This window comes from Ammodytes marinus, assembly GCF_949987685.1.
Source record: "Ammodytes marinus genome assembly, chromosome: 15".
NCBI classification, from domain to species: Eukaryota; Metazoa; Chordata; class Actinopteri; order Uranoscopiformes; family Ammodytidae; genus Ammodytes; species Ammodytes marinus.
The window spans coordinates 22793515-22821145 of NC_137219.1; the positions used below are offsets into that span (position 1 = coordinate 22793515).

The following is a 27631-nucleotide window of genomic DNA, read 5'->3' on the forward strand; positions in this document are numbered from 1 at the left end:
AGCTCCCACAGCACTGATGGCATATTTCCTCTGGGTGAATATAGTGTCTTTGAGGACCAATAATGTTAATAATGTAATGATTGCTACAACGTCATGAGAAAAGGATGTTTCAGTTAAAGAGATGGGAATACAATCAGAGAAGTAAAACAACTCATTTCAGAGCGTTGATAAGTGCACACTGTCATTTTAGAATGTACATACTCTAGGTGTATATTATATGTGCATGTACAGGTAGTAAGGGTGTCTGTATATCCACGAAAAGCTGTACATATTCAACACACCATGAATCATATCTTGTGACTATCCCGTTCATGTTTTCTTCTGTACATTCTGTTTGCACAATTGATGAAACACGGTTCAGGGAGAACTGAACTGAATATTTGTAATTTTATCATCGAGGGAGTTTGACCCTGGCACAAAAATCAGCAGCAGAAAACAAAAACAAAAAATCGTATTGGTCTTGTTTATTAACATTTAAATCCCAACTTGTGAATATGAATTAATGTGTTTGTGTTGTAAGTCTGTCACTGTTTGAGTCAGTACGACCACACTTGCAGCCATTTGGATATACTGCCTGCATCAGAGCTCTCTATCACTGTGGACCATGGTAAACTTGCTTTTCTGATCCAACCAGATTAGCCATGATCTTAACAGATCCTGTCTGATCCATGCTGCACAGTGGTCTCTAAACATGCTCCTATCTCCCTTTTAACACCAATTCAAAGAGTAGCTTAGATGGCAGCTGACAGGCTCTTCGTAAATAATGCAACACCTTAAGCATGAAGGAATACTAATAAGGTATAATCTTTATGAAATATCTTATCAGATTGTGTTGATCCTGGTGGAAGAATATTAATAAAATCCTTTACTAAGATTTGAAAGCACTTATGGTTAACCAGAACCACTACAGCCTTGTTGTCCCCGTTGGCAAAACAACCATAATAGGGGAGAGTGGCGTTGGGGAAGTTGTGCCACCCAATGTTTCTAAAAAAACATAGAAGAAATTGGAAATGTGACCACATATTTAAGAAGAGCCATTAATTTAACTCATCCTATAAAGAAGGGAGAAACATGGAATAAGATATAAGCACATTTAAGCTCAAACAACAGTTTTTTGCCTTTCAAAGTAAAATTTCCATGATCAAGGTTTGTTTTTTGATTATTGTGTCTGAACAATTATAGACACGTTTGAAAACATTTGACACATGTTTTAGAGCTTTGGTATGCAACACTTTGGCCCTCATTTATCAATCTTGCGTAGACCAGAAAAATGGGTGTATGTACATTTCCACGCAAATCTCGGCATTTATCAATATGGACGTGAGCGTAGGATACGCTCAAATCCCACGCCAGCTCTCAGCTCGTGTACGCAATTTTGTAAACAGCATGGACTCGCAGTGCAAGCTGTGCCGGGTAGCCGATTACTTTGTTGGACAATTATAAGAAGATAATACAAATGCAGTGTTTGCTCAGACCGAAATAAAGATATTAATCACTTAAAATTGTGCAGCTTATGGTGCACAACTGAGTAGGAGCACTGATTCAATAGTGCACACACCGGCCACTTAGGAGCGCTGCATGGGACTACGTAAGGGCAGTTATCTCCGTCTGGAGCTGCTGGGGGGACACTGAGGCACGGGGGCTGCATTCATTCAAAATGTTAGCCACAGTATTAAATATGTAGTAGGCCTACACTGCTCTTTATGATAAAAAATACACGGCACAACATTCAGCTTAACATTTTATTTATTTGACGCACTTTTTAGATGTTAGTTCCTCTTTTAATGTGTTATTGATCGCTTAAGTGAGCGATTTATTTCCACCGTTAACCGGCACGTTTTTCCGACCTGCTGGTGGAGCAGGACTGTGGGCGCTCTCACAGCTGATCGTTGCTGGGTCGGCTTGTGCAGCTGACCGCCGGGCTGACCACTCCTGCTGTCATACAGTAAAACGCAAAATGTGTTATTTTTAGTTTTTACAACAATTTTGAGTAGTGCTATCTAAAAGGGCCAATACATTCTAATCATTCAAATCTCTGCAGACCTGTATTTATTTCATGGGGACCATTACCGCACAGTTGGTGCATCTGTTTCTCCTCTACCACTTAGGCTATATTATGCCCGCACCCTCAGTTGGTTGCATTTCAGAACAGCAACACACTTTTTTTAGTGGCGATGTTTGAGTCAGACCACTTTTTCTTCATCTATGTAAAGAAATGGCGACATATAATTGTGTATGCTGTTTTATAGCATTTGAGCGATAGTAGCCTACTGATGTAAACCTAAAATGCAAAATCCTCAGCTGGAGATCGTTTTGTCAACACCAACGCTGTTGACTGCAGCAGTTATTTCCTTCCTAACTGATGCCTTCTGTTGTTCTTTGATGCCGCTTGTAATGCTCCGAAATTAAACTCTTTTTTTTCTACTTTCGCTGTTATTCTGTCAATTTCTACTTCAGATAAATTCCTCTTCTGTGCCGTAATTCGCATATCCATGTCGTAAAACCTCTGGGCGAGGCCTCTAAACTGAGAAAATATAGGGGCGTGGTACGATCGTTTTCAGCCGCCGCATTTATCAATAATGGCCTGGCGTACGCTGAGATTGGCGAGATACGACTGTTTGATAAATACCACGCGACACCTGGCGTAGGGAGGTATTTGCGCCAGAATCTGCACCAGTTTCCACGCAAAATTGATAAATGAGGGCCTTTGTGTCTATAAAGTTAGCACGATGTCAGCTCTAAACTGCTGCATCATGCTTATTATCCAAAATTCTGGGGTTGGGGTGATTTGTGCCAGAGGGCCTGGGGTGATTTATAAGTAAGTAAGTAAGTGAGTAAAATGTATTTATAAAAGCACATTTATAACAGTTTGCACTGTCCAAAGTGCTGTACATAGTGCATTCAGTAGGTAAAAAATGAAGGTAAAATAACAATAACCAAAATAAATGACATAAAGCCCAGATGGGTTTTGAGCCTTGATTTAAAGGCAGAAATGGAGGGGGAATTGCATATGCCAGGTGGCAGTTGGCTCTACAAGGGCAGAGCAGCTAATGCAAAGTACATTTCTGAGAGTTGTGCCATTGGCATTGCTGTATACGCTGGTCAGCAGAAGAAAGTGATTGTCTATGTAGCTCCGAAGAGAGCGACATCTCCATTCCACTTAACAACACCACTGAGGAGAGTTCAGATGGCCAGAAAGATGATGATGGTGACTTTGTCATTGTGAGCGTTGAAGGTAAAACCATTAGATCTGCAAGGCCTTGTTTAAGAAAATTGTCCTTCAATCTTCGTAAAAGATTTACTTTAAATAAACCTTAAATAAGTGATTGTCTAATGGAGTTGTCTTGCATTGCAGTTTATGAGATATATATCAATGGCACAATTTACCCCATTGTAATCTCTCAAACGGCACAATTTACACCACACCGGGGTTAAGTTGTGCCACAAGACAACTTTTTTTCCGAAAGCTATATTTCTTCAACAGTTTATTCCAGATCCAAAGTTTGTATTGCCAGCGATGCACAACACCCTGAAATATATGTACATATTTGAGTTGAAGACTTTACTGTCAAGGCCTCAGTCACTTTGAGTAAAAAGTGGCACATCTCACCCCACTCTCCCCATATAAGTAGTGGTGGTTCATAGTCAGAGGTGGGTAGTAACGTGCTACTTTTTGGATTAATAGTTTTTTTTGTATTCAGTATTGTTTAAAGACAGCATAGTTTTCCAATTGTATAAAGAAAATATTATGTGAAGTTTGTGAATCAACGACGATGTTTTATTCCTCCCAAAACCTGAAGTAAGGGGGTTTTCACACTTAAAAGTAACTCAGATTATGTGTCTCACTCTATGACCCTGAGAAACTGAGGGATGAAAAATGTGTACAAAGTCCAAAAACTGCAAGAAAGCATAGAAACACACAAGGGTCTCTGATGTGATGCTTCAAAGAGCAGCAGGGGAACTCGAGCAAGGACCCGGCCCTATATGGAGGATGAATCACACTCTCCACTCACCTCTGCAGGCCCCCCAATAAAGGCAGAATTGTTTCTGATCACAGCCATGGGGAGTCCTACAGCTACACACTGAGCTGAGGGTGTATGTGAGTGTGTGCATGCGATCGGGTGGAAGCTCTCTTGCCTAAAGAGGAGCCTTCAGGGAGGCACCATTAAAAGAGCCTAATTAATTAAACGTTACCCAGCTGTGCTGCAGGTGGAACACTAAAGAGAATGTCTGGAGAGGTTAAGCTGCCAAAAAGCCCTGCCGCTATACCCAACATTATTTCACTCCTTGACCTCCAAGAACACAGTTCTCTGAACTGCTGCTGGCATGAGTTTACTTCAATTGTACAAATGGGTTGAGCTTCAGTACACAATTTAGCCAAGACCGGGTAATTCCATGGATGACTGCAGGTCTGAGTCCACTTACTTAGACATTAGACACACACACACGTTCCCCTCGTGTTCAGGTCAGGGTCAATAGACTGATTGATTGAGTAAGGACAGATATCTCAGTATCAGGCAGGATATGGGTATGGGATTGAGAATGAAAGACACTGGCCCTCAAGAAAACAATCAATCTGACCTTTAAGAATCGATTATCCACTCAAGACTAAGTGAAAAGTGTCTGGCAGTTAAAAAAATTTAAAGTTAAAAATTCATTGTTGTGGCCTTGTGGCAAATGACTGCTTAAGTAATTGAATGACTGACTCATACTTTTAAGGTGCTTGTCACAACATTTTAAATGTCTGTAGCACTCTTTCAACATGCTTTCACCAATCCAAGTGTTCTGGAATGGCACAAGGTTAAGATAACTGTCACCATGCACAGACTTTTCTGACAAAGCAGTCGTTTTTGTTGTGGCTTAATAATGCATATCACAAGTGACAGCAAAAACAAATTGGATGGATCATTCTTTGTTCCTTAAACCATTAATGATGAAACACAGGCAGTAGGTATTGTTACAAAACAATACACATTAATATACACACAATGGACACGCTTTGGGAGACATGTCAACAATGTAGCACACAAATACTAATTGGATAGTCTACAGCAGGGCTATTCAATAGGCGGCCCGCGGGCCAGGTCCGGCCCGGGAATGAATATTTACTGGCCCCCGCCTTGACTACCGACCGACCCCCAAAAAAAAAAAAAATGTAAAGTGGTGCACAATTAATGTACTAGCACGCGCGATGTGTGCTTTTGCATGGTCATAACTGCGCAAAAGGCCGTGATCTGCAGTAAATAAATGTGCACATGTGTCTCCAAGCGTTTCTCTATCAGCTGCTCTGTGTATGCAGCTTTGTGCGCGCGATTGTATCGCAGTGTAAGTGCATGGTCCATTATTTGTATTTAGTGTGTCTAAATAATATTGCACCAGTAGAACTTTGCTTTGTATTGTCTGCATGTTTGCACAAAATGTGTACCTTCACATAGCAAACAAAATTGCACAATTGTAAAGTCAGTGTCTGTAGTTTTTTGTATTCAAATAAGCAGTTTATTTCTGTACTGTGCATTGGCATCTTTGAGCAAAATACAGCCAAAATGTTTGCCTACTGGAGTCCAGTAGGCTAGGTCACATTATGTAATTTTAAATATCGAGTCGGGGCATCTTCATCTAATTAGGCCTACTTCAGCGTATTATTCCATCACTGGACCGCATCATGGACTGTAAAAGTGTTCTACCTTCGACTGTCTTGAAGAAACTCCTTCAACCCGCTCCGTCTCCCAAAAAAAAAAAAAAACTCTTGTCTGCTGAGCCGCTGCCGCTGCAGACGGGCTCAGCACCGTCTCATCATTCATTCAATGCAGCGGTGATCAACAAACGAGAGACTCTGTAGCAAGTCCCGCAGTTAAAAAATCGGATAGTTTTTAAATCCATATTAAAATCTGCAGGATAAGACCTAGTTAGCTAAAAAAAAATCGCTAACGGTTCAAATGTGATGTGTTCAGGTCGGCTCAGTAAAATGATTATTAGGCAAAGGTCAATAAAATGACATCATGATGTGTTCAAATGTAACATCAAGAAAATAAGAAATTTTTGTTTTTCGCGGGAAGCTTGAATAATAGCCTATAGTTCGGGTAAAAAACTTGAGCAATATAAACTAAATAGTAGGCCTAAATATGGAATTATGACATGCTTAAAGTCCTATCCTGAACTCTGCTCATCTTATAAGCAATTAAAGCAATAATACCAGTTCTCTTTAAACAAAATAATAGAAAAGTATCGATAAAGATTTGGATTGTGGAGTCTTTATAATGGTATCAATATGAATAGAAATGAATGATCCCCCTCCCTACTTACAGTGTAACTGGGCAATAGCTTTAACATGGTGGACTTTAATAATTTTATGGCACTTGATCACTTGGCACAATGTGTCCGTTTTAAATAAGTAAAATAAGTAAAAAATTTCTGAGGAAGCTAACATTCAGCTTGACTCTGAGCTAAACTGAGTTTTCTGAGCCCCTGGGCAAGGTGCATTGCAAAAAGAGGTCCTTTCACGATGCTGCAGCAGGACCAAGCGCTTGGTGTTGTGTGATGTCATGATATATAGGCTTATATGAATTGTTGTTCGTTTTATGTGGTCAGGATGAGACAAGTAAGCAGTGTTTGCATTTAAGAGATAAGGTTCGCTAAAATTTATAATTTAATTAGCCTATACTGTATATATCATTGTTTAACAGTTTTTTTTTTTTTTTGGGCAAGTGAACACAACATTCGGGCAAGTAAAACATTACCTGTACTTGCCCTATGGGCAAGTGCATTTGAAACCTTAGTGTCAACCCCTGCATCATTTGGATTTTCAATTAATAAACATACTAATTTTAAATGTACATGTATCCACCTTCTGTCCTTTATCTTTCCGTTCATACAACAATATACAGAGACAATTCGAATTTTTCGGGCATATTTCGAATGTTAAAATTAATCGTGATTAATCGTGATTAATCCACAGAATCCTGTGATTAATCTGATTAAAATGTTTAATCGTTTGACAGCCCTAGTCTAAACATATCAATGTAAGAAATATCTACTCCTCTTTCAGTTTGAATGAAGTCTTTAATCCACACTACAGAAGTTGTACCAAAATGAGATGGGAAAAGAAAGAAGGGTGAGGTGGGATGTCATTTTTTCTGACATGCAGTCACAGACAATTAGCTTCTTCCTGTTTGTGGTTCGCCTACACATTTTCAATTTAGTAGCAGCTTGCTAGGCTATTCTTCTGATCATACAAACATATATGCATGAAAAACACTGTGCCCTCTCACAACAGAAAGAGATAACGTGTCAAGCAAATTGAAGATTGCTGATGGGATTTTTGTTGATCTAAGCATTGTCTTTTATGCTAATTGCCTTGCCAAGGGCACCATTGCCTCATGCTGTTCACATTACTTACTTTATTGAGAACACTAATGTGACCACCCCCACATTTCAGCTGTAGGAGAGGAGCAGGGTGCACTGTGTGCTGCAGCCAGATGTTGGTGATGGCAAGAGACATCATGATAATGACTGACAATGTGTGCATTAAAGCAACATTTCACAGCCAAAGCATATATGTTAGTATCTAGAGGATAAGTAAAGTTGCAATTTGCAAACTGCCACAGTGGATTGGGTCATATATTTTGTCATATTTATTCCTCACACTATAAAGGACATTATTTAGTAGGCATCACCATACAGCTTAGATGCGTCCATAGTAAGCCTTAGTTTATGGAAGGCAGACCTATGTTTGATCTAGGTAACCTCACTAATTTGTCAGATTGTGTCTACACTAGGGACCCGTGTCCACGCCTTTTTCCGACCGCAAGCGCCTTTTTTCAGTTGATTCCCAACGAGAAGCGGCCGCCTTAGCAAAAGGCAAAAAAATGAGGTTTTTTTTTCAAGCGTTTTTGCCTTTTTGTGCTGCTGCTTCGAAGCTTTTCAAGTTGAAAAAACCTCAACTTTTCAGGAAGGCGGTGGGGACGTCACCGCTGCTTTTTTCAACGGGCCAATCAGATAGTAGATCGTCGGGACTCGTCGCCTTGGCAAGAGGAAGACGGAAGAGAAACTGCTTTTTCCGTCTCTGTTTACCTGAAACTGTACGAAAATAGTGACTTAAAAAGACCACAACAAGGGGCACCCTTAGCTCAGTTGGTAGGGCGTGCCCCCCCCCCCCGGGCTGGGCCCAGCAGCAGACCCGGGTTTGATTCCCGCCCGTGGTCGTTCTCTGCATGTCACTCTCTCTGCCCCATTTCACCTCTGTCTCTCTGCACTATCAATAAAGCATAAAAATGCCCAAAAAATATATTTAATAAAAATAAAAAGACAGAGGGAGGAGAGCCCGTTTGTGGGAGCAGATTAGGCGAACACTTGATTCCCTGTATTTTTATCTCCTATGGATCGTTTCATGCGCACACGTCAGCCTACAACTTACTCCGTGTGTGTTTGCAGGAGCCGCGATAACTCCTCATCCAAACAGGATGGTGGAAAGTATTTCATAAGACTACTCTTATTAAAATGTAGCGATTTTGAATAGAAAACAGCCAGCCTAAACAGTTAAACCAGTGTTGATCATAGGTCTGAAAGTGACAGATGACGATAAGCTTTTTGTCTCCCCCGCTCACAGCATTCTCTCTCCCAGCGCATAAAACGCTTGAAAAAAATGGCCAAAAAAAAACGCTCAGTAGACACACTCCCAAGCGCACAGCCAGCGTTTAACGCTGGAAAAAGGCATTAGGTGGACACGGGATGACTTATGACTCATTCATGTTTCCTAACGCATGATGCGCAACCACAACAACACACATGCAACACCAAGAGCAAGATCAGCGTGTCTAATCAGCATCTCAAACCAGTCTGCTCATTCTCCTCTGACATCAACAAGGCATTTTCATCCACACAACTGTTGCTCACTGGGTATTTTTTCTTTTACAGACCATTCTCTGTAAATCCTACAGACGGTTGTGCGTGAAAATCGCAGTAGATCAGCATTTTCTGAAAAACTCAGACTAGCCCGTCTGGCACCATCAACTATGCTATGTTCAAAGTCACTTAAATCTCCTTTCTTCCCTATTCTGGTGAACTTGTTGTTGTCCTGTCCAGGTCTACCTGCCTAAATGCATTGAGTTGCTGCCATGCAATTGGCTGATTAGCTTTATGTGTTAACAAGAAATTGAACAAGTGTACCTAATAAAGTGGCCGGTGAGTGTATATACTGTATATATACTGTATACACCAATAAATTTTACTTTACCAAATTCATCTAGGACTCCACCCATTTGGTCTCAGTATTGTGGCTCATAATACAGAGAAGGAAAAAAGCTGTTTAGGAAATAAAAACACCTTCTGTATTTCTCCATTTCACCATCACCTCGGGTGATAAGACGACAGAAACAGTTTTCTCATCTTCAAAGGTATGAAAATGAATGATGCTATGGATATGGAACACTGAAAGGCAGGGACCAACAGGATTTAGCCATCTACTGGCTCAGTAAACTATATTCAGCTATTAACCTGAGAAAATCTTTATGAAAAGGAATATAACAATAGCAAACATGCCATGCTGCTATATTGTTTTGATATCAAAATTCTAGATTGGTTTGAAGGGATCAAACTTTTTGAGATTGCATTGACATAATCAAAATGTGTTGCTCGAAGTAAACAGAGTGTAAGGCCAAAAAAGCTTGCAACAAAAAAATTAAGTTACTGTTCAAGAAGTAACAGACAATGCCTTCTCTAAAACGTTTAACATGAGCAGAGAATATCAAAGTGGGAGTAGAGGTAGAGTGAGGAGGTTTGTTGAAAAATGAAATTCCCCTGCAACGGGGGGAAAACATGATACCTTCATCCTTACCTTCCTCCCACCCCTGGGGACTGCCTGCCTTCTTTTGGGTTCTATCGTTCCTTTCCTCCCGCAGGTCCCCAGCTGCCACTATGCTCCATGTGAACTCTGGGTTTCCCTCCAAGTGCTGGTCACATGTTCTGCTTCTGCCAGGGCATCTGGGATCTGGTTAAATAAGAGTTATTATTTACATATGGAGTCACGTCTTTGGCCGGTACATTGCTCATATTGACCCAAAGAATATCATAAAGAATGAGAATCATTAGAGAAACTCATACAATAATTCAAAACAAGTTTTGACATAGTATATTCCAGCATTATCATACTGCAATGACTTTACAGCACTCAGTGAATGTTAAATCCCACTTTCCTAGAATTTTATTAATCCAAGCCCATTTGGGAAATTAAAATTGAATGCACATACAGAATATTTGTATAATACCCAAATAATTTGAGGCAAATAGGATTGCAAATAAAATACAGCAAAATTATTTTGAAACACCTGGTTCAGACTGATAAGCAAATTAAACTTGCAATTGAATATACTGCCAAGGGAAATGAGGTGTTCAAATTAAAGTCTGAATGTTGGCGCAGCATTTTTTTTCTTGGAAAGTCCAGAGTTTCATTTAACACTGTTTTCACTTCTTTACAAACAGTCTAAACAAACTGCTGTTTTCATATTGTTTCAAAATATAAAATGTCATCGCAAATTTGACTACACATTAGAAGGACCAGTCAGAAAAGTGAAAAACAGGCTGTGGGAGGAAGAACAATGTCTATTGAAAATGTATATTGAATGGCCTCGTACTTTCTGCTGCATAACAATATGTTGCTTCGAGCCAATAAGCAAACAGCATTCCTCTACACAGGGGGCAGTGAAGGGATGTAATGCTAATGTACAAACAGCTGCTGTCAAGAACAGAACTGGGTGCAATAATCCCTAATATTTTTCTCATATTGGAAATGAAGGGACAGCACTCCCACTCATCCTCTTTGTCTCTATGTTTCCCTCCATCTGTCCTTCGCTCCCTGTGGACAGACCTCATGTATACGCATCCCTGTGGCTTGGCAAATCGCTGTTTGCGGGGGCTTGGTCACTTTCAAATGACTTCTCACATTAGGCTCTGGAGGACAGGAACTTAAGTGTTGCTTAATCATCTTTCCATGTATAGCTGCCAGTTTCTGCCATCATTTTACAATAAGAAAAACAAGTTTTGAAAACCAGGTTGGGTTAAACATGGTGGTGGACACTACCATAACAACAAAGACCCCGTTTCCATTTGTCTTTAACATGTGGTTTTTGTGATCCGATCACTAATACAGCTCTAACTACAGGTGAAAACACTCTCAAGACGCAATGAGATCGGATCACAAAAACCACATTCGGAGGTGGTTTACGTCGTTCATGCAGCTTTTATAGAAGCCTCATGAACGTTAGTTGCATCCGCCAGTATTGCAGATGACAAGCTTTCTGTCCTCTGTTTTCATTTCACTGCGAAAATCTGAAAACACGGACATCGCTGCTATTGACTAGGCAACGACTTCCTGTTCTTATCTGCTTAAAAATAAAAGTCAACTCACGTTTGGCTAGTTACAGGCTTTTAATGTGAAGGCGCACAGGCAATATTCTGTTCGCACGTAAAGTAACTTAACTGCATATAAAGCCGTGTAGCCTACTGGTGGTAGTGACAAGAGTGTAGCAGACGTTAGAAAAGCCGCCCGGCAAACACACATCTTTCACCAGCCAAAGTGGCGTAATAACTTACTCGCCCAAGAGTTTTTACTGTTATATACTATGATTAGGGGTGGGAAAAATAATTGATTTTCCGATTAATCGCGATTCTCTCTCGAACGATTCCGAATCGATTCATAAAAGTAATTTTTTATTTTTTTATTTTTATTTTTTTACTAGTATTTAATATTAGTATTTCCTACGCAACTGCGCATGCACACCACAAAAGTGCGAGTTGTTAAAAGTGGCGACAAAAGGGCAGAGAGCAGCAAACCCATGAGACCTGCACTGGCTTTGTGTCTGTTTACGTTTTTGTATGAGAGCTGAATTCCAGCCATACTTTTTGCACAATGTGTTGAAATGACATAGAAAATAATATAATAGAAATCCTATAGAACCATGATTCACAAGAGTAGAAAGAAAATTAAACTGAATCGGTTTAGTTTTTACATACTTCCATATTGTGTTGAAATGCAAGCTGCATTGATTATTGCACTGGTCATAGAAAGTCATATTTGTGACAAGAAAAGCTTTTTCTCTAATACAATATTAGAGAAGGTAATTCATCTGTTAATTGTTTTTAATGATCATTACAAATGTAGGAAGTGATTAGCAAACTCTGAGTAGCAAACTCAGATGTGCATATAAATATATTTTTGAAAATCACACATAGGTATGTACGTAAAAAAAATTGCATTGAGATGCATTGAGAATAGATTTTGATCGAATTGTTGACCTCGGAATCGGAATCGAATCGAATCGTGAGGTGCCAAGAGATTCCCACCACTAACTATGATATTACCCGCATTTGGCGAGTGTTAATGTAGAGCCCTCTAAGCAGTGTTGTGCATCGCTCCTCCTTGTCTATTAGACAGTAGCCTATCTCTTCAACCTAGACTTGACCTATTTATCTTCGCATGTAATGCATTTTAATAGCAAATGCGATTAAAACTGTGGCACTGTACAGCCCTGTATGTTTACTTGTTTGAACCCCACCGGTTAAAATGCAAACGGAAATTATGTACGTGTTGATTTAAATACAGCGCAGTTAAATGGAATCAGATCACAAGTAGACAAAGAAGTCACATTTGAAAATACAAGTGTGAACACACGGACTGAGAGCTGTCCACTTGTAACCAGATTCAAAAAATCAGATATTAATCACAGGTGGAAACAGGGTCAAAGACTACATCAGTCAGTAAATGCAACTATTATTTCATTAATTAGAACATTAAAGCTGTGAGCACTGCAACTTTACTACTAAATTTGGCTGATAGTGGGTACAAAGCCCACCACGATTAACATGTGAATCCACATTGTATTGCGAGAGTAACTTAAAAAACACAATCTGGCCACATACAGACAATGTTTTATATAAATTGTGTGCAAGCAAAGGATGTGTCTGAGAGTGTGTTTATGTTGGGGGGGAGGGGTGGGGTCAAGGGGGGCCCTGCAGAAAAAGTTTGGGAACCACTGTAATTATTAGAAGACTTAGAATAGTTTGAACAAGTTATCAGTGGATTGAGACATTAGATCTGGTGCTTAAAAGGAACTTTACCTAATTGGGTGTTGATGAGGCTGCATTATGGCTGTCCACTTGAGGTGGCAGCTGTATTCAGAGGAATCATAGAGGCAGTCATTCCTAACCACTTAGTGCCAGTATGGGTAATGCTTTCAATGCTTAAACTTGTCATTTGGCAAAAAAAAACATTGATTCCTGATGCTAAATGCCATGGGGGACCTTGAAGGCTGATGAGATGTGGAAAAAGAGAGAAATTCAAGCTTGTAGTGAATGCTAATTTCGTTCCCTTTTTTACATTTATTTTGTAAAATCAGCACATGCTGGCATCAGCACAAATATGTTCAGATTCACTCACATGCAAACAAACACATTCACTGTCAATTAAAAACGCACCATAAAAAACAGCACCATTCACCAAGGTGTGCCAAAACAGTCTTTAGAAACGTTTAATATTCATAGATCTGTGTGTGTGTGTGTGTGTGTGTGTGTGTGTGTGTGTGTGTGTGTGTGTGTGTGTGTGTGTGTGTGTGTGTGTGTGTGTGTGTGTGTGTGTGTGTGTGTGTGTGTGTGTGTGTGTGTGTGTGTGTGTGTGTGTGTGTGTGTGTGTGTGTGTGTGTGTGTGTGTGTGTGTGATGTGTCAGTGCAGTAGTGTTGGATTGTTAGTGCTTGTAGTTAGTGCATGCTGCATGCTGCTGCTTCTGCTTGCTACTTTCTGCTTTCAGCTACTGCCACCGGATAGCCCCTGGTCATCAGGGGCGAAAAGAGGAGCCGAGTGCGTAAGTCTCCTCAGCCGGTACATAGCCTCTCCACCTCCACCGCCAAGATCTTGTGCACGCCTCCTCGTGGCACACATGGTAACTGGTCCCTTGCGGCTCCAAGCTAAGTTGTACGGGATCTCGGAGCAGCAGTGGGCCCCAGAGACGCGGCATGCAGGCCCATCGGTGAGTGGAAATACCCTGCTGCCCGTCAACCACTGTCCCAGCTTTGGGTAAATAGACCCAACTATGGGTAAATAGTGAAGACCCCAACGGCAGAACAGGCGGAAGATGGTGGGTGTGAGAACCACCACAACGGCTGGAAAGGCAGAAGAAGGCAACCCCACAGCCACGTGGGTTAACTCGGGAGGGTACAGTGGCTTGGGGAGCAAACCCCGAAGACAAACCTGCACCTGGGGACAGGCACAGGCGGAGTCCAACTGACTGGACCACCGGCAGACCCCTGCAGCATTCCCCTGGGAAAGGAACGATTCGCCACCCTCATCAGTGCATTTGCACCAACTCTTGATGCCGATCACAACACCAAAGAGGATTTCTACTGAGCTCTTGATGCCATCCTACAGAAAACCCCGGCTACGGACAGGCTAATACTCGTGGGAGATTTCAATGCTAGAGTGGGCACAGAGCACCTGGTATGGAATAAAGTTCTTGGTCAGCATGGAGTGGGGAAAATGAACCACAACGGGCTCAGACTCCTCTCCCTCTGTGCAGAGCACCAGCTGGTCATTACCAACACCATCTTCCAGATGAAGAACCAGCTTAAGACCACCTGGCAACACCCCCGCTCAAAACATTGGCATCTCCTTGACTACGTGATTGTCCATCAAAAGGACAGAAGAGATGTCCTCATCACCCGTGTCATGCGTGGAGCCGAGTGCTGGACTGACCACCTCATGGTCAGATCCAAACTCATCATGAGTATTCAACCCCGTGGCCCGTACAGCTCTCAACAGCCCCACCACCACAGACAACCTGCGACGGCTCCTTGCTGAAAACCTCGACAAGATCCCGGAGGAATCAGCCGACTGGCCAGCTCTGCGCCAGGCTATCCATAGCTCAGCCTTAGAGGCGCTTGGTCAGTCAAGGAAACGTCACCAGGACTGGTTTGACTGTAACTGAGATACAGTCACTCCTAAAAAACAAGCATGAGGCCCACAAAGCTCTCCTGTCCTGCCCTCAAATCCACCTTCGCTGCAGCAAGAACAGCAGCCCAGCGAGCCCTCCGGACTATGGAGGACACCTGCTGGATGCAAAAGGCGCAAGAGATCCAGAACCTGACAGATTGGAACAACACCCAAGACTTTTACGATGCCATCAAAGCATTGTACGGCCCCAGGAAGAGGGCGATTGCCCCGGTCCGATCAGCTGACGGGTCCACCCTCTTCAAGGACCGTCACCAGATTCTTGCCCGTTGGGCAAATCATTTTGAAAGTCTCCTCAACCACACCAACCCAGTCGACCCACATATCCTGGATAATCTCCCAGACCTGCCATCAATCACACACCTGGACACCCCACCACTTTACTCAGAAATCCAGCAATAAAAGCGCTGGACCCAATGGAATAATAATAATTTGAATTTACACCTCTGCAGGAATCCCTGCAGAGGTGTTCAAACACGGAGGATACATCCTCACACGTCGCCTGCACCTCCTGATCCACAACATCTGGGAACATGGGACAATCCCACAGGACTGGAAGGACACAAACATCGTGGCCATTTATAAACAGAAAGGAGACAGAGCAGTATGCGGCAACAGCCGCGGAATATCTCTCCTCTCCATCGCAGGGAAGGTCCTGGCCAAGGTAATTAGTGGTTGAGCACATATCAGAAGCTGTGCTGCCAGAAACACAGTGTGATTTAGTGTGGGTAGTCATGGACCCCATACCGCCAGCACATCACCAACCTAGAGGCCTTCCACATCCGCTGCCTACAGAAGGTCCAGGGTCTGTCCTGGGAAGATCGAACGCCCTATACAGACATCCTCCGCAACACTGGCTCTGTCTGTATGGAAGCAGCCGTGGCCAAGAAACACCTGTGCTGGATAGGGCACACAGTTCGTATGCCTGAAAACCGCCTGCCCCGCCAAGTCCTCTACAGCCAACTACTGGGCGCAAAGCGCTCCGCTGGAGGGCAAAAGCGGATTTAACGGACTACTCCAGGGACCTCCTAAAGCGAGCGAACATCCCCCTCACACAGCTTGAAAACCTTGAGTGTGCGGCTCAAGAATTGGACTTTACGCCCACGAAAAGTGGCACCAGCGGCAACGTCGCTGAGCAAAATCTGGATCTGTCAGACAATTTCGCCCACCTTCTGCTTGGGCAAAATCACTGAGAACTGACAGCTTGCCAAATGTCCAAGGACACAGCTTTTACTCTCCTTAATTCACAATCCCATTTTAGATTTTTTTTTTCAGAACCATGATATCCTCTTAATATGCAATCATATAGTTTTTTGACATTAACGAGCATTGGTTCATTTATCTTTTGATCAAACCATTGCACACTTTAATTCACGCAACTCAAGGAGCAATTCAGATAAAGGTGCCATAAAGTTGAGTTTTCTCCCTAATGTATCTGCCAAAAAGTAAACATGGATGTGTGGTGATCACAGCTGGCTGCTGTGCGCTCCTCCTCCTTTTGCCACTCCCACTCCCTCTGTTCTGTGGCACACCTGGTAGGGATGGGGATCGAAACCCGGTTCTATCAAGGACCCGGTTCCACTTTTTTCAAAACCCGAAAATCAATAACGTTTGGGCTTATCGATACCACTATCGAGTCTCGTCGTTTTGTTTCTCCCGTAGGTCCTGTAAGGTGTGTCCCTCGAGTCGCGTCACGGCATTTAAATCAAATCAAACCAATCACTGCTGCGTGTCCGCCAATGTTTATGAATGAAATGCAAACCGGTATTAAAAGTAAAACAAGTGAAGTCTGGCAGTTAACTTCGCTCGCGAGGATGGCTGAACGGGCGAAAAGGTCTATGGTTTGGCTTTATTTTACCAAGCTCGAAGATAAAGCAGAAGCGAAATGCAATTTATGTTGCAAAATAACTTCTTGTAAAGGGGGGAACACAACCTCAATGGCCAAGCACATCAGCATTGTGCATCAAATAAAGGCCAAATGCAGTACCTTCGACTGTCTCCGGATTGAAAAGACTCCTCCTCCTCCTGCTGCTGCTGCCGCCGCACCACAGACGGGCCCGTCTTCATCATCCACAAAGTACCAGCGGTAAACGCACACACACAGACTGTGTAGCTTGTTGTCCCGTCAGTTAAAAATAGTAATCCAATTGTGAAATCCGTGTTGTAATCGGCAGCATACAAGCTAGTTAGCTTAAAAAGTAAACAAAGTTTTCAGACGTGCTGCGTGATGATGTGTTCAGGATGGCTCAGTAAAACGACTATTAGGTTATCATGATGCGTTCAAGTGTAACGTAAAGGAATTGGAAATTGAGTTTTTGGCGAGAAACATGAGTAATACAGTTGTATTAGTGCTCTCATCATTTTAAAATATATATTTAAACTACTGATGCCAATATTTATTAGAAATTTAATTTAAAATACAATTATTTATTTCCTAAATATTTTCCTAATCACTAAAACATGATAAAGTGACAGTAGACAATACATTAACCAACAAGTGCGAACATTTATATATTTTTTTCATAGATAGTATACACTTGATTTTTTAAAACCAAAAATAATATTTTCTTCAAAATATATAATAATAATAATAGAAAAGTATCGATAGTGGTATCGATAAAGACCCGGATCGATAAGGCGTATCGATAAAGGTATCGATATCAATAAATATTAACGATCCCCATCCCTAACACCTGGTCTGCATCATCAATCAACGCACCTACTTCACCTCTGGCTTCCCTGCTGTCGTTGCCAGTTCGTACTATGCACTACAGTGGTAACTATACACGCCTGGCTACAAGTGTTCTACCTCGCTCCTTATCTCGTTGTCTCGTGTTTTGTGATCACCACCCTAACGTTGTTTTTTCCTCTGCCTGCAGTTACCCGGACCACAACCTCCAGCTTACCTACCTGCTTCTCCGCCCCGGCTTTCCCACTCACCACCTGCTTCCTCACCTTGTTGAAATAAACCTTTTTTATTATATCCACAACTGCCTTTGTCTGCTCTTGGGTCCAGAACTTAACCGTAACAGAACGAACTGGCCAAAATGGACCCAGCGGAATTTGGCAAGATCCGTGGAGCTCTTGCCGCCCAAGGCACACAGGTGGCTGAGCACAGCCAAGCCCTCCGGGACGCTATGGAGGCTTTTGAGAATCTCGCTACCCGTGTCACTCAAATGGGGCAGCAATTGGACTTACTGGTTCCCCTCACCACAGTGCCTCTACTGCCAGCGGCACCTCCGCCTGCTCCCACTCCTCCGATACACCTGCCACGAGCCCGTGAGCCCTTCATTCCTGCGCCTGAGCGCTATGCTGGGGACATGGGTACGTGTAGAGCCTTTCTGATCCAATGTTCCCTAGTTTTCAGTCAGCAGCCCCTCACTTACCCCACTGAAAGATCTAAGATCGCTTACATTATGGGGTCACTTAAGGGTAATGCACTAGCGTGGGCTTCAGCATTATGGGACAGTAGTTCTCCAGTTAATGACAATTTTGACCTTTTTGTAGCGGAAATGAGGAAAGTTTTTGATCACCCAGTAGAGGGGGGGGACGCCGCCAAGCGGCTTATTTCTTTACGTCAGGGCTCCCGCAGTGTAGCTGAGTTCTCTGTTGAGTTCAGGACCTATGCCGCCAGGTCGGGCTGGAACGACAAGTCACTACGTGGGCTTTTTCTTTCCGGTCTCAGTGAGTCGATCAAAGATGAGCTGGCTACTAGGGAGGAAGCTGACACTCTCGATGAAATGATTTCCCTCTCTATCCGGCTGGATAATCGTCTACGCGAGCGGCGTAGGGAGAAGGCGGGCAGCTCCGTGCCTCCGGCTTTCGCTGCTTCCTGTTCCCCACTCTTCCCTAAGACTGCCCTCTCTGCCCCTGTGACGCATGGTGTCACTGAAGAGGAGCCCATGCAGCTGGGCCGCACACGTCTCACCCAGGCAGAGCGGCTTCATCGGATTAAGACTGGAGTGTGTCTGTACTGTGCGCTGCCCGGGCATCTCATCTCCACCTGTCCGTCACTGCCAAAAGACAGGGCTCGGCAGTGAGGCTCGGGGCCCTGCTGAGCCACGCCCCCTCCGTCCCCGATTCTCACTGTTCTCGCTCACTGCTGGATGCCACTCTCCTGTCCCTCGGGCATTCCTTTCCTGTGTCAGCCCTGGTGGATTCTGGAGCGGATGAGAACTTCATTGACGCCGGCTTCGCGTCTCAGGTTGGCATTAAATTGGAACAATTACCCTCTCCCTTAAATGCTAACGCCTTAGACGGCAGTCACCTGGCCCTTATTACTCACCGTACTAAGCCCCTTGAGTTAATTGTTTCTGGTAATCACCACGAGATACTGCAGTTTCATGTCATCCTGTCTCCCCTCACTCCCCTGGTGCTGGGGCACCCCTGGCTCAAACGGCACAATCCCCAATTTGACTGGTCTTCTGGCAAAGTGGTTAGTTGGAGCACTTTTTGTCATTCCACCTGCTTACAGTCTGCCCTGTCTCCGGCAGTGGGAGATGTTCCCTTGCCCAAGGAACCTCCCGACCTCTCCTTGGTTCCCCAAATCTATCATGACCTGGGAGAGGTATTTAGTAAGTGTCGTGCGCTCACCCTGCCTCCTCATCGCCCCTATGACTGTGCCATTGATCTCCTCCCCGGCGCCCCTTTGCCCAGTAGTCGCCTTTATAACTTGTCCCGTCCTGAGAGGGAGGCCATGGAGAAATACATTAAGGATTCTCTTTCGGCTGGCCTCATGAGACCCTCCTCTTCTCCTGTTGGTGCAGGTTTCTTTTTTGTGGCCAAAAAGGACAAGTCACTTCGCCCGTGCATTGATTTCAGGGGTCTTAATAACATTACAGTGAAGAACAAGTATGCGTTGCCCCTCATCAGTTCCGCATTCGAGCCACTGCAGGGCGCCACAGTCTTCTCCAAATTGGACCTACGTAATGCCTATCATCTGGTGCGCATCCGTGAAGGCGATGAGTGGAAGACGGCCTTTAACACCCCCCTCGGCCATTTTGAGTATCTCGTCATGCCTTTTGGCCTAACTAATGCCCCTGCTGTGTTCCAGAACCTGGTTAACGACGTCCTCCGGGACTTTCTCAACCGCTCAGTTTTTGTCTATTTGGACGACATCCTGATTTTTTCCCGCAACCAGGAGGAACACATTCAGCATGTCCGTCAAGTTCTTCAACGGCTGTTGGAGAACAAACTATATGTGAAGGCCGAGAAGTGTGAGTTCAGTGTCACCTCTGTATCCTTCCTGGGGTTCATCATTGAGAGCGGGCAAGTGAGGACCTGCCCCGAGAAGGTCATTGCAGTGACAGACTGGCCCATCCCCGATTCCCGCAAGAAACTGCAGCAGTTTCTGGGGTTTGCCAATTTTTACCGGAGATTTATCCGGGATTACAGCAGGGTTGCAGCCCCTCTCACCCGTCTCACCTCTCCTGCCCTCCCGTTTGCCTGGACGCCGGAGGCGGACGCTGCCTTCTCTGGGCTTAAAAGGCTTTTCTCATCTGCCCCCATTCTCATCCAACCGGACCCCTCCAGGCAGTTCGTGGTGGAGGTTGATGCATCTGACACTGGGGTGGGGGCGGTCCTGTCCCAGCGCTCTGCCACTGATGAGAAGATTCACCCCTGCGCCTTTTTCTCTCGCCGGCTGGTTCCTGCTGAGCGGAATTATGATGTGGGTAACAGAGAGCTGCTGGCTGTGAAACTGGCGTTGGAGGAATGGCGGCACTGGCTTGAGGGGTCAGAACAGCCATTCGTGGTTTGGACCGACCACAAGAATTTGTCTTACATCCAGACAGCTAAGCGATTAAATTCCCGCCAAGCCCGGTGGTCCCTTTTTTTTGGGCGGTTCAATTTCACCCTCACCTACCGGCCCGGGTCCCGTAACGTCAAGCCTGACGCCCTATCTCGTCAGTTTGGCACTGTGAACACACCGGCCCCCCCTGACACCATCCTCTCTCCTTCCTGTCTCAACGTGGCTGCTGTTACCTGGGAGATAGAGTCCCTCATCCGGGAGGCCCAGGTCACCGAACCAGAACCGGGCAACGGCCCTCCTAACCGCCTTTTTGTCCCCAGTTCGGTGCGGTCTCAAGTTCTGGTGTGGGGCCACACATCACGCTTCGCCTGTCACCCTGGCGTGGGTCGCACCCTGTCGCTCCTTAAGAGGCACTTTTGGTGGCCAGCGATGGACGCTGACACCCGGGCATTTGTGCTGGCCTGCACGGTCTGTGCTCGGGCCAAGTCCTCCCACCAACCCCCTGCTGGTCTGCTACGCCCCCTTCCTGTTCCTGGCCGGCCCTGGTCTCACATTGGCCTGGATTTTGTGACTGGTCTTCCCCTCTCCAATGGCCACACAGTCATCCTCACCATCGTGGACAGGTTCTCTAAGGCAGTACATTTCATTGCTCTCCCCAAGCTCCCCTCTGCCTCCGAAACTGCCCAGCTACTCGTGCTTCATGTGGTGCGCCTCCATGGGATTCCCACTGACCTCGTCTCAGACCGGGGCCCTCAGTTTATTTCCCAAGTGTGGAAGGCTTTCTGCCGGGCGCTGGGAGCCTCGGTCAGTCTGTCATCGGGTTACCACCCTCAGACCAATGGGCAGGCGGAGAGGGCTAACCAGGACCTGGGAACCGCACTGCGCTGCGTGGCTGCGCGCAACCCCTCGTCTTGGAGCGAACATCTGGCGTGGATTGAGTACGCTCACAACTCGATGTCCTGTGCAGCCACCGGCATGTCCCCTTTTGAGTGCTCTCTGGGCTACCAGCCACCCTTATTCCCCGCCCAGGAGGAGGACATCTCCGTTCCCTCTGTCCAGCACCATCTCCGCCGTTGCCGCAGGGTGTGGCAGGGGGCACGCACCGCACTGCTGCGTTCTAGGGAACAGAACAAACTCATTGCAGATCGCCACCGGGTTTCCCCCCCGGCCTATCAAGTGGGGCAACAGGTGTGGCTGTCCTCTAGAGACCTACCTCTTCAAACCAGCTCCAAGAAGCTCACCCCCCGTTTTGTTGGCCCATTCCCCATAGTGGCCATAATCAACCCCTCTGCTGTGAAGCTCAAACTCCCCACTTCTATGCGCGTTCACCCCACCTTCCATGTGTCCAAGTTGAAGCCAGTCTCCACCAGTCCTCTCTCTCCCCTGGATGCCCCCCCCCCTCCTCCCCGGTTGATTGACGATCATCCGGCCTTTACTGTCCGGCGGCTGCTGGACATACGGCGGCGGGGCAGGGGTTTTCAGTACCTCGCCGACTGGGAAGGTTACGGGCCGGAGGAGAGAACCTGGATCTCGCGGGGCCTCATCCTCGACCCTTCTCTCGTCCGGGAGTTTCATCTGGCTCATCCGGAGAAGCTTAGGCCGCCTGGAGGCGTCCGTTGAGGGGGAGGTACTGTGGTGATCACAGCTGGCTGCTGTGCGCTCCTCCTCCTTTTGCCACTCCCACTCCCTCTGTTCTGTGGCACACCTGGTCTGCATCATCAATCAACGCACCTACTTCACCTCTGGCTTCCCTGCTGTCGTTGCCAGTTCGTACTATGCACTACAGTGGTAACTATACACGCCTGGCTACAAGTGTTCTACCTCGCTCCTTATCTCGTTGTCTCGTGTTTTGTGATCACCACCCTAACGTTGTTTTTTCCTCTGCCTGCAGTTACCCGGACCACAACCTCCAGCTTACCTACCTGCTTCTCCGCCCCGGCTTTCCCACTCACCACCTGCTTCCTCACCTTGTTGAAATAAACCTTTTTTATTATATCCACAACTGCCTTTGTCTGCTCTTGGGTCCAGAACTTAACCGTAACAGGATGCCCCCTTATGTTATGGCAGAGCCCTGTTAATTACAAGCCGGTCATGACAAACATTCCCTGAGCTAATACGTTTTTTTTCACCAAGCACAGCAATTACATCAAAAAGCACTGTTTGAAATTGAATCAGGTGCTCACTGTGAAACTCTTATATGAGAGGAGAATGTATGTGTTTAAAAATTGGCTGCAACAGCTTGAATTGCTTGCATACTGTTGACATCCTTCAAGATTCTAGAACCTGACACTTCCTTGAGCAAAGTCATGTTTCAAGTTATAATACAAAATGCACTAGAGAACACATTTCATAACTGCCAAACACATGGCAGATGCTAGAGAAAGTGTTTAAAGTTTAGAATTCTGTGAACCTCAAAATAGACAAGTAATGTGTGTTGTTTCTTATTAAGAATTATGATTACGTGTATTTAAAGCTGGGACCAACCTAGTGTGAACCATGAAAAGAACACTGCTAGGCAAAATAAGAAAATTTAACAAAGACAAGAACAAAGCAGTAATGGCTTTTGACTTGTGTTTCTACCTCTGTCTACTACGAGATGATCAGGGTCAAAATTGCTTTCAAAGGCTTCTGTGAACAAAGCTTAGTATAGTTGAATGGATTATTTATGTGCTTGTAATTTCAGAAGCTCCTCACAAATGCAGTTACGATGGTTGAATAGTGTAAGGTTTAGGTTTTATAACATAAGATAGTTTGCCATTATAACCAAAGGTAGCATATCACTGTAATCAAGGCCTTCAAATGGTGTTGCCCAGGAAATGGATGTGCTTGGTTGCTTTAAAGGGAATTCATTCATTTTAAAAACACCTTTAAATGTGAGTCTTGATAGTAATAAGGCAGAGCATTTACAGAGTTGCCTGGACTGTGTTAACAACAGTGTGTGATTGGTTAATGAGCCATCATAACACTATGACCCTGACCTCATTTATCAAACAGAGCAGAGATTGGACTGCCTGTCATGTTACACAGCCAAAGGTCATTAAGATGGGAGCCGTCTGCACCCATCTTCATTTTGTTTATAAATTAACTAGTCAATTCCCAGTAGTGCACAGCTATGTTATTACACGTTTAAAAAAATTAGATGCTGGATTTGCACAGCACAGGAGTGATTTTGACATTAAGTAAATTACGTCTAACAATGTATGACTTTGTTGATCGAGAGTCAAAACTGTGCTGACAACTTTCCCAATGAAAGCGCTTTAGCTAAGATGATAAATATGTTTATTTCCTGATTGCAATGAGATTGTGCCTGGCTGAGGATATTTATGTATCCATTACACTTTTTATGGCCAAGGTATTGCATGCAAATTAATTTCCTCTTGAAGGAGCTGGAGCTGTCCTTTCAAATACAAACAGATGAATAGATGAGTGATTTTTTACACCATGAGAGGTGGAGTAAAAAAAATAATAACAATTAGAACAATTACATTTAAAACTATTCAAAAACACACTGGCACAAATGTCTAGGGACAAATGAATTGCTTGTTTTTCTTTAACCTATATGGGTTGATATCAATCATGTGTGCTCTCCTTTTACAATTATGTGTAGTCTCTTCCCTGGTTTTGAGATTAAAGGTGAAGTAAGTGGTTTATTTATGTTAATATAAGTGTTAAATCGCTCTTTATTCATGCAGTGATCACTTTTACAATGTGCACGTTTCATAAAGCTGATTTCTCAGTCAGCTGCTCTGCATGTAATCGGCTAATAAACTTTTCGGGGGATCCCGAAATTAATATCCAATCACAAGCGAGAACGCTAAAACCGACACCCATCTCACTCATGGTCTCACTGCCGGTGCATGCCAGAGGGACAGATGGGTGAATTTATGCGCCTACAATGGTGGAGCAGGTAAAAATCCTTCCCAATGTCAGTTTTGATGGTTTTGATGATCATGTTTTTAATCACACTTATGGATCTGAGATGAAGCTAGATAACTCGCTGCTTGAAGACCGCAGTGCATTAATGTGGTGACGTAGGGACGAGCGAGGGGACTGCTAACTGCAGTAACTGACAGGAAGTTAGCAAAAAGAACCATTCCGCTTACAGCACCTTTAAGGTTGGGTCAGAGGTAAACGTAATCAAATATGATGTGTTTATTGACAACAAGCGAAAAGCAGACAGATGTCTAGAAGTGTTATGGTAGATGGAGAGGTAGGCTCATACACTTTTTTAATGCTTTACTGGTCTTGACAGCGGGACCAAAGTCAAATGTCCAGGCTTCCCATTCCTTGTGAACTCGTTCACTTACCTTATCCTTAGCATCCACTTTTCAGAACCACAAAAGGTGTCACATGGTGGCATGGGATCAAGAGAAATTATTCACAACAGACCCTCTAGGGCCGTGAGACAAAACTGAAACCATAAAAGGCTTTTTGCGTTACAAGTGTTCCAAATTATTTTTCCATTGTTCCAGCCAATAACTGTCAAGAGTCTTTCTAATCAGAATATTAGATATGTTAATTTGGTCATTGAATTTCTATCCAACCCCTTTTTCAAATTGGTCCCACAATTCATGGCATCTACACAAATAAACAACTCAATTCAGTAGCGCAGACAACAATTAGCTGCTACACAAAAATGGAAAACAAAAGCTTGCTCACAATAGCAAGCGTATCTTCAAGTCAGATTTAAGCTATACTGAGCAAGTGTTTCCATTAATTAGATTATTTTGCATGTGTCATCCTTACATCCCTGGTACATTTGAAATAGCCATAATCTCCTGTTTACTCCTGAGAAATTCACTGTGTGAGACTAATGCCTTGATATTAATGATACCTTAGTGTTTGAAAAATGTAATACAAGATACTCAGAATTTGTTGATATGTATTGTCTTCTATAATACTAATGCAGTCATATTCATATTCTACTGGCCCTTGGGTGTGATATTAAATTACGAGTATTGCGTCATCCTGATATCCATGTTCATTAAAAGAATATTGGAACAAAAACTTAAAAACAAAACTTTGCTCATAACCAGTCACATGTGCAAACAAAACCTCATAAGAGATTGATTTAAGCCATGCTCCAGAACATGAAATAACTGCATAAGAGTGGGCACACTTTAAGCTGTGTTTGGAAGGACCGAACAATATGACTCCAGGAGGATGCCATTCTACCTGTACCACTGTTCTGTCTTTGATTCCACCTCGCCTTTATAAATGTGTTTTACATTACACAAGAACAGCACTACCAGCTGAGTGAGGCAGATGTTCTATTGTAGAGCAATGCAACTCCTGAAGTGGCTAGCATCCATCCAGAGTGCCTGTTACAGCTGGCGGCAACAGCTGAACCAGGACTATCCATCTCCATGAAAAGAATGGGTCTGGAGTGATACATGTGGTGTTTGAAAAGGGTTTTACGTAACAGAGTATGGCAACAGGCTGCCCTGCTGCTATTCCCCAGGGGAGGTTAGCACACTGTGGATGGGAGGCACTAGAAAGTTCAGGTCAAAGGCTCTGATATACATAGATCACTGACATCACTGTCACACAGTGGCAACAAAGTCAGCTCACCAGCACTCAAATGCCAACAAGGAAGTTGGCTTAGCCTGTAGAGCCAGCAGCTAATGGCTGCTAATAGAGGCAAGAGGGAGGGAAAGCATGTGCAGCTGGTGGTGAGTGTCCAGTTGGTCTGTGTTGGCTTTTGTGGTAGGTAATACATGCCAACTGACAGCAGATGCTTTAGTCAAAGCTGAGCTCTATCACTGCAGCCCAAAGCAATGTACACCATGCCATGTGTTGAGAGCTGTTACCATCAAACCTTTTTCCCAGCATCCTCTAAAGCTGTCCTATGTAACACAATGCAACCTTTAAAAGCCCCTTCCAAAGATAGGCAGCAGCAAAATGTCCTCACTCTGAATGACATTTGGTCCCCACATACAAAGCTCCAATATGCCCAAACGTACAATCAGTTATACCATTAAAGCAAAATGGTATGAATAAATATATAATGTGAATGAAAAGGCTTATGTTATGTTGAATTAACATTTTGGCAAACTCCACAACATGTGTGTCAATAACAATTTGACCTCAGTGTTTCCCGCATGTTCACGCCGCTGCTGAGTGAACGCGCGCCGCTTCTATAAAAATCCTTCTCCTCCGCATTTTCTATTTTTTCTTTTTTGTACTTAGCTCCTTTTAGAAAATGGGCAGCGCGTAACGTAAATTGCGCAGCACATCATCACGTAGCCAACATCTAAGAAGAAGAATAACCTAACAGCGAGTGTGGCAGTTGTTGGCAGTAGTAGCCTACACGGTTGCAAAGTTACATTGATTCCAGCAGCGAGTGAAGCGGAAGAGCGAAGTGTAGCGGAGGAAACTGGTAAATGTAGCTTACCGCGCTGGTTTGCTTGTATCACTGGTTTCACTTCAGAGGTGTCGGCCAGAACACCACTTATAGCCAAAAACGTCAGATTATAAGCATGAGACTAGGAGAGGAGGAGTTGGGTTTATCCGCTCTTTATTTTCTTCTCTTTCACAGACACAGTAGCACACAGATCGCAGGAAAAGAACAAAGGGTTTAACTCCGCTCCTGATGAGACGTTGGAACAGCTGTTATTGCGACCCGCGAATCGCAGCCGTTAAAACATGCATACAACTTAGAACAGCAATCTTACTCACACACGGGTGATTCCACAACTCAAACAAACATGTAGGCCTACAAACTGTAGAATGATCGCTACATGCACGCTCGCACCTCTGACCGAGCGAGAGGAGAAAGGAAACTACTAAAAAGACTCTCCAGCCGACTGACGTCACGGCCCTAACTGACAGCTACCCACACTAAACAAAACACAACTTAACACACTGTAAGAAGTATTAACCCTCTCTTG

The 27631-nt window shown here is 44.1% G+C and overlaps 1 protein-coding gene across 1 annotated transcript in view; it reads right to left on the reverse strand.

Moving 5' to 3' along the window:
• Positions 1-27631, reverse strand: part of LOC307262039 (ALK tyrosine kinase receptor-like) — a gene marked incomplete at both ends in the record, with an annotated part of 348028 nt that overhangs the window by 173991 nt on the left and 146406 nt on the right. The window contains one exon of the mRNA XM_080042775.1: positions 9833-9985. Within this exon, the coding sequence (XP_079898901.1) occupies positions 9833-9985 (153 nt within the window). The remainder of the gene's footprint in view (positions 1-9832; positions 9986-27631) is intronic.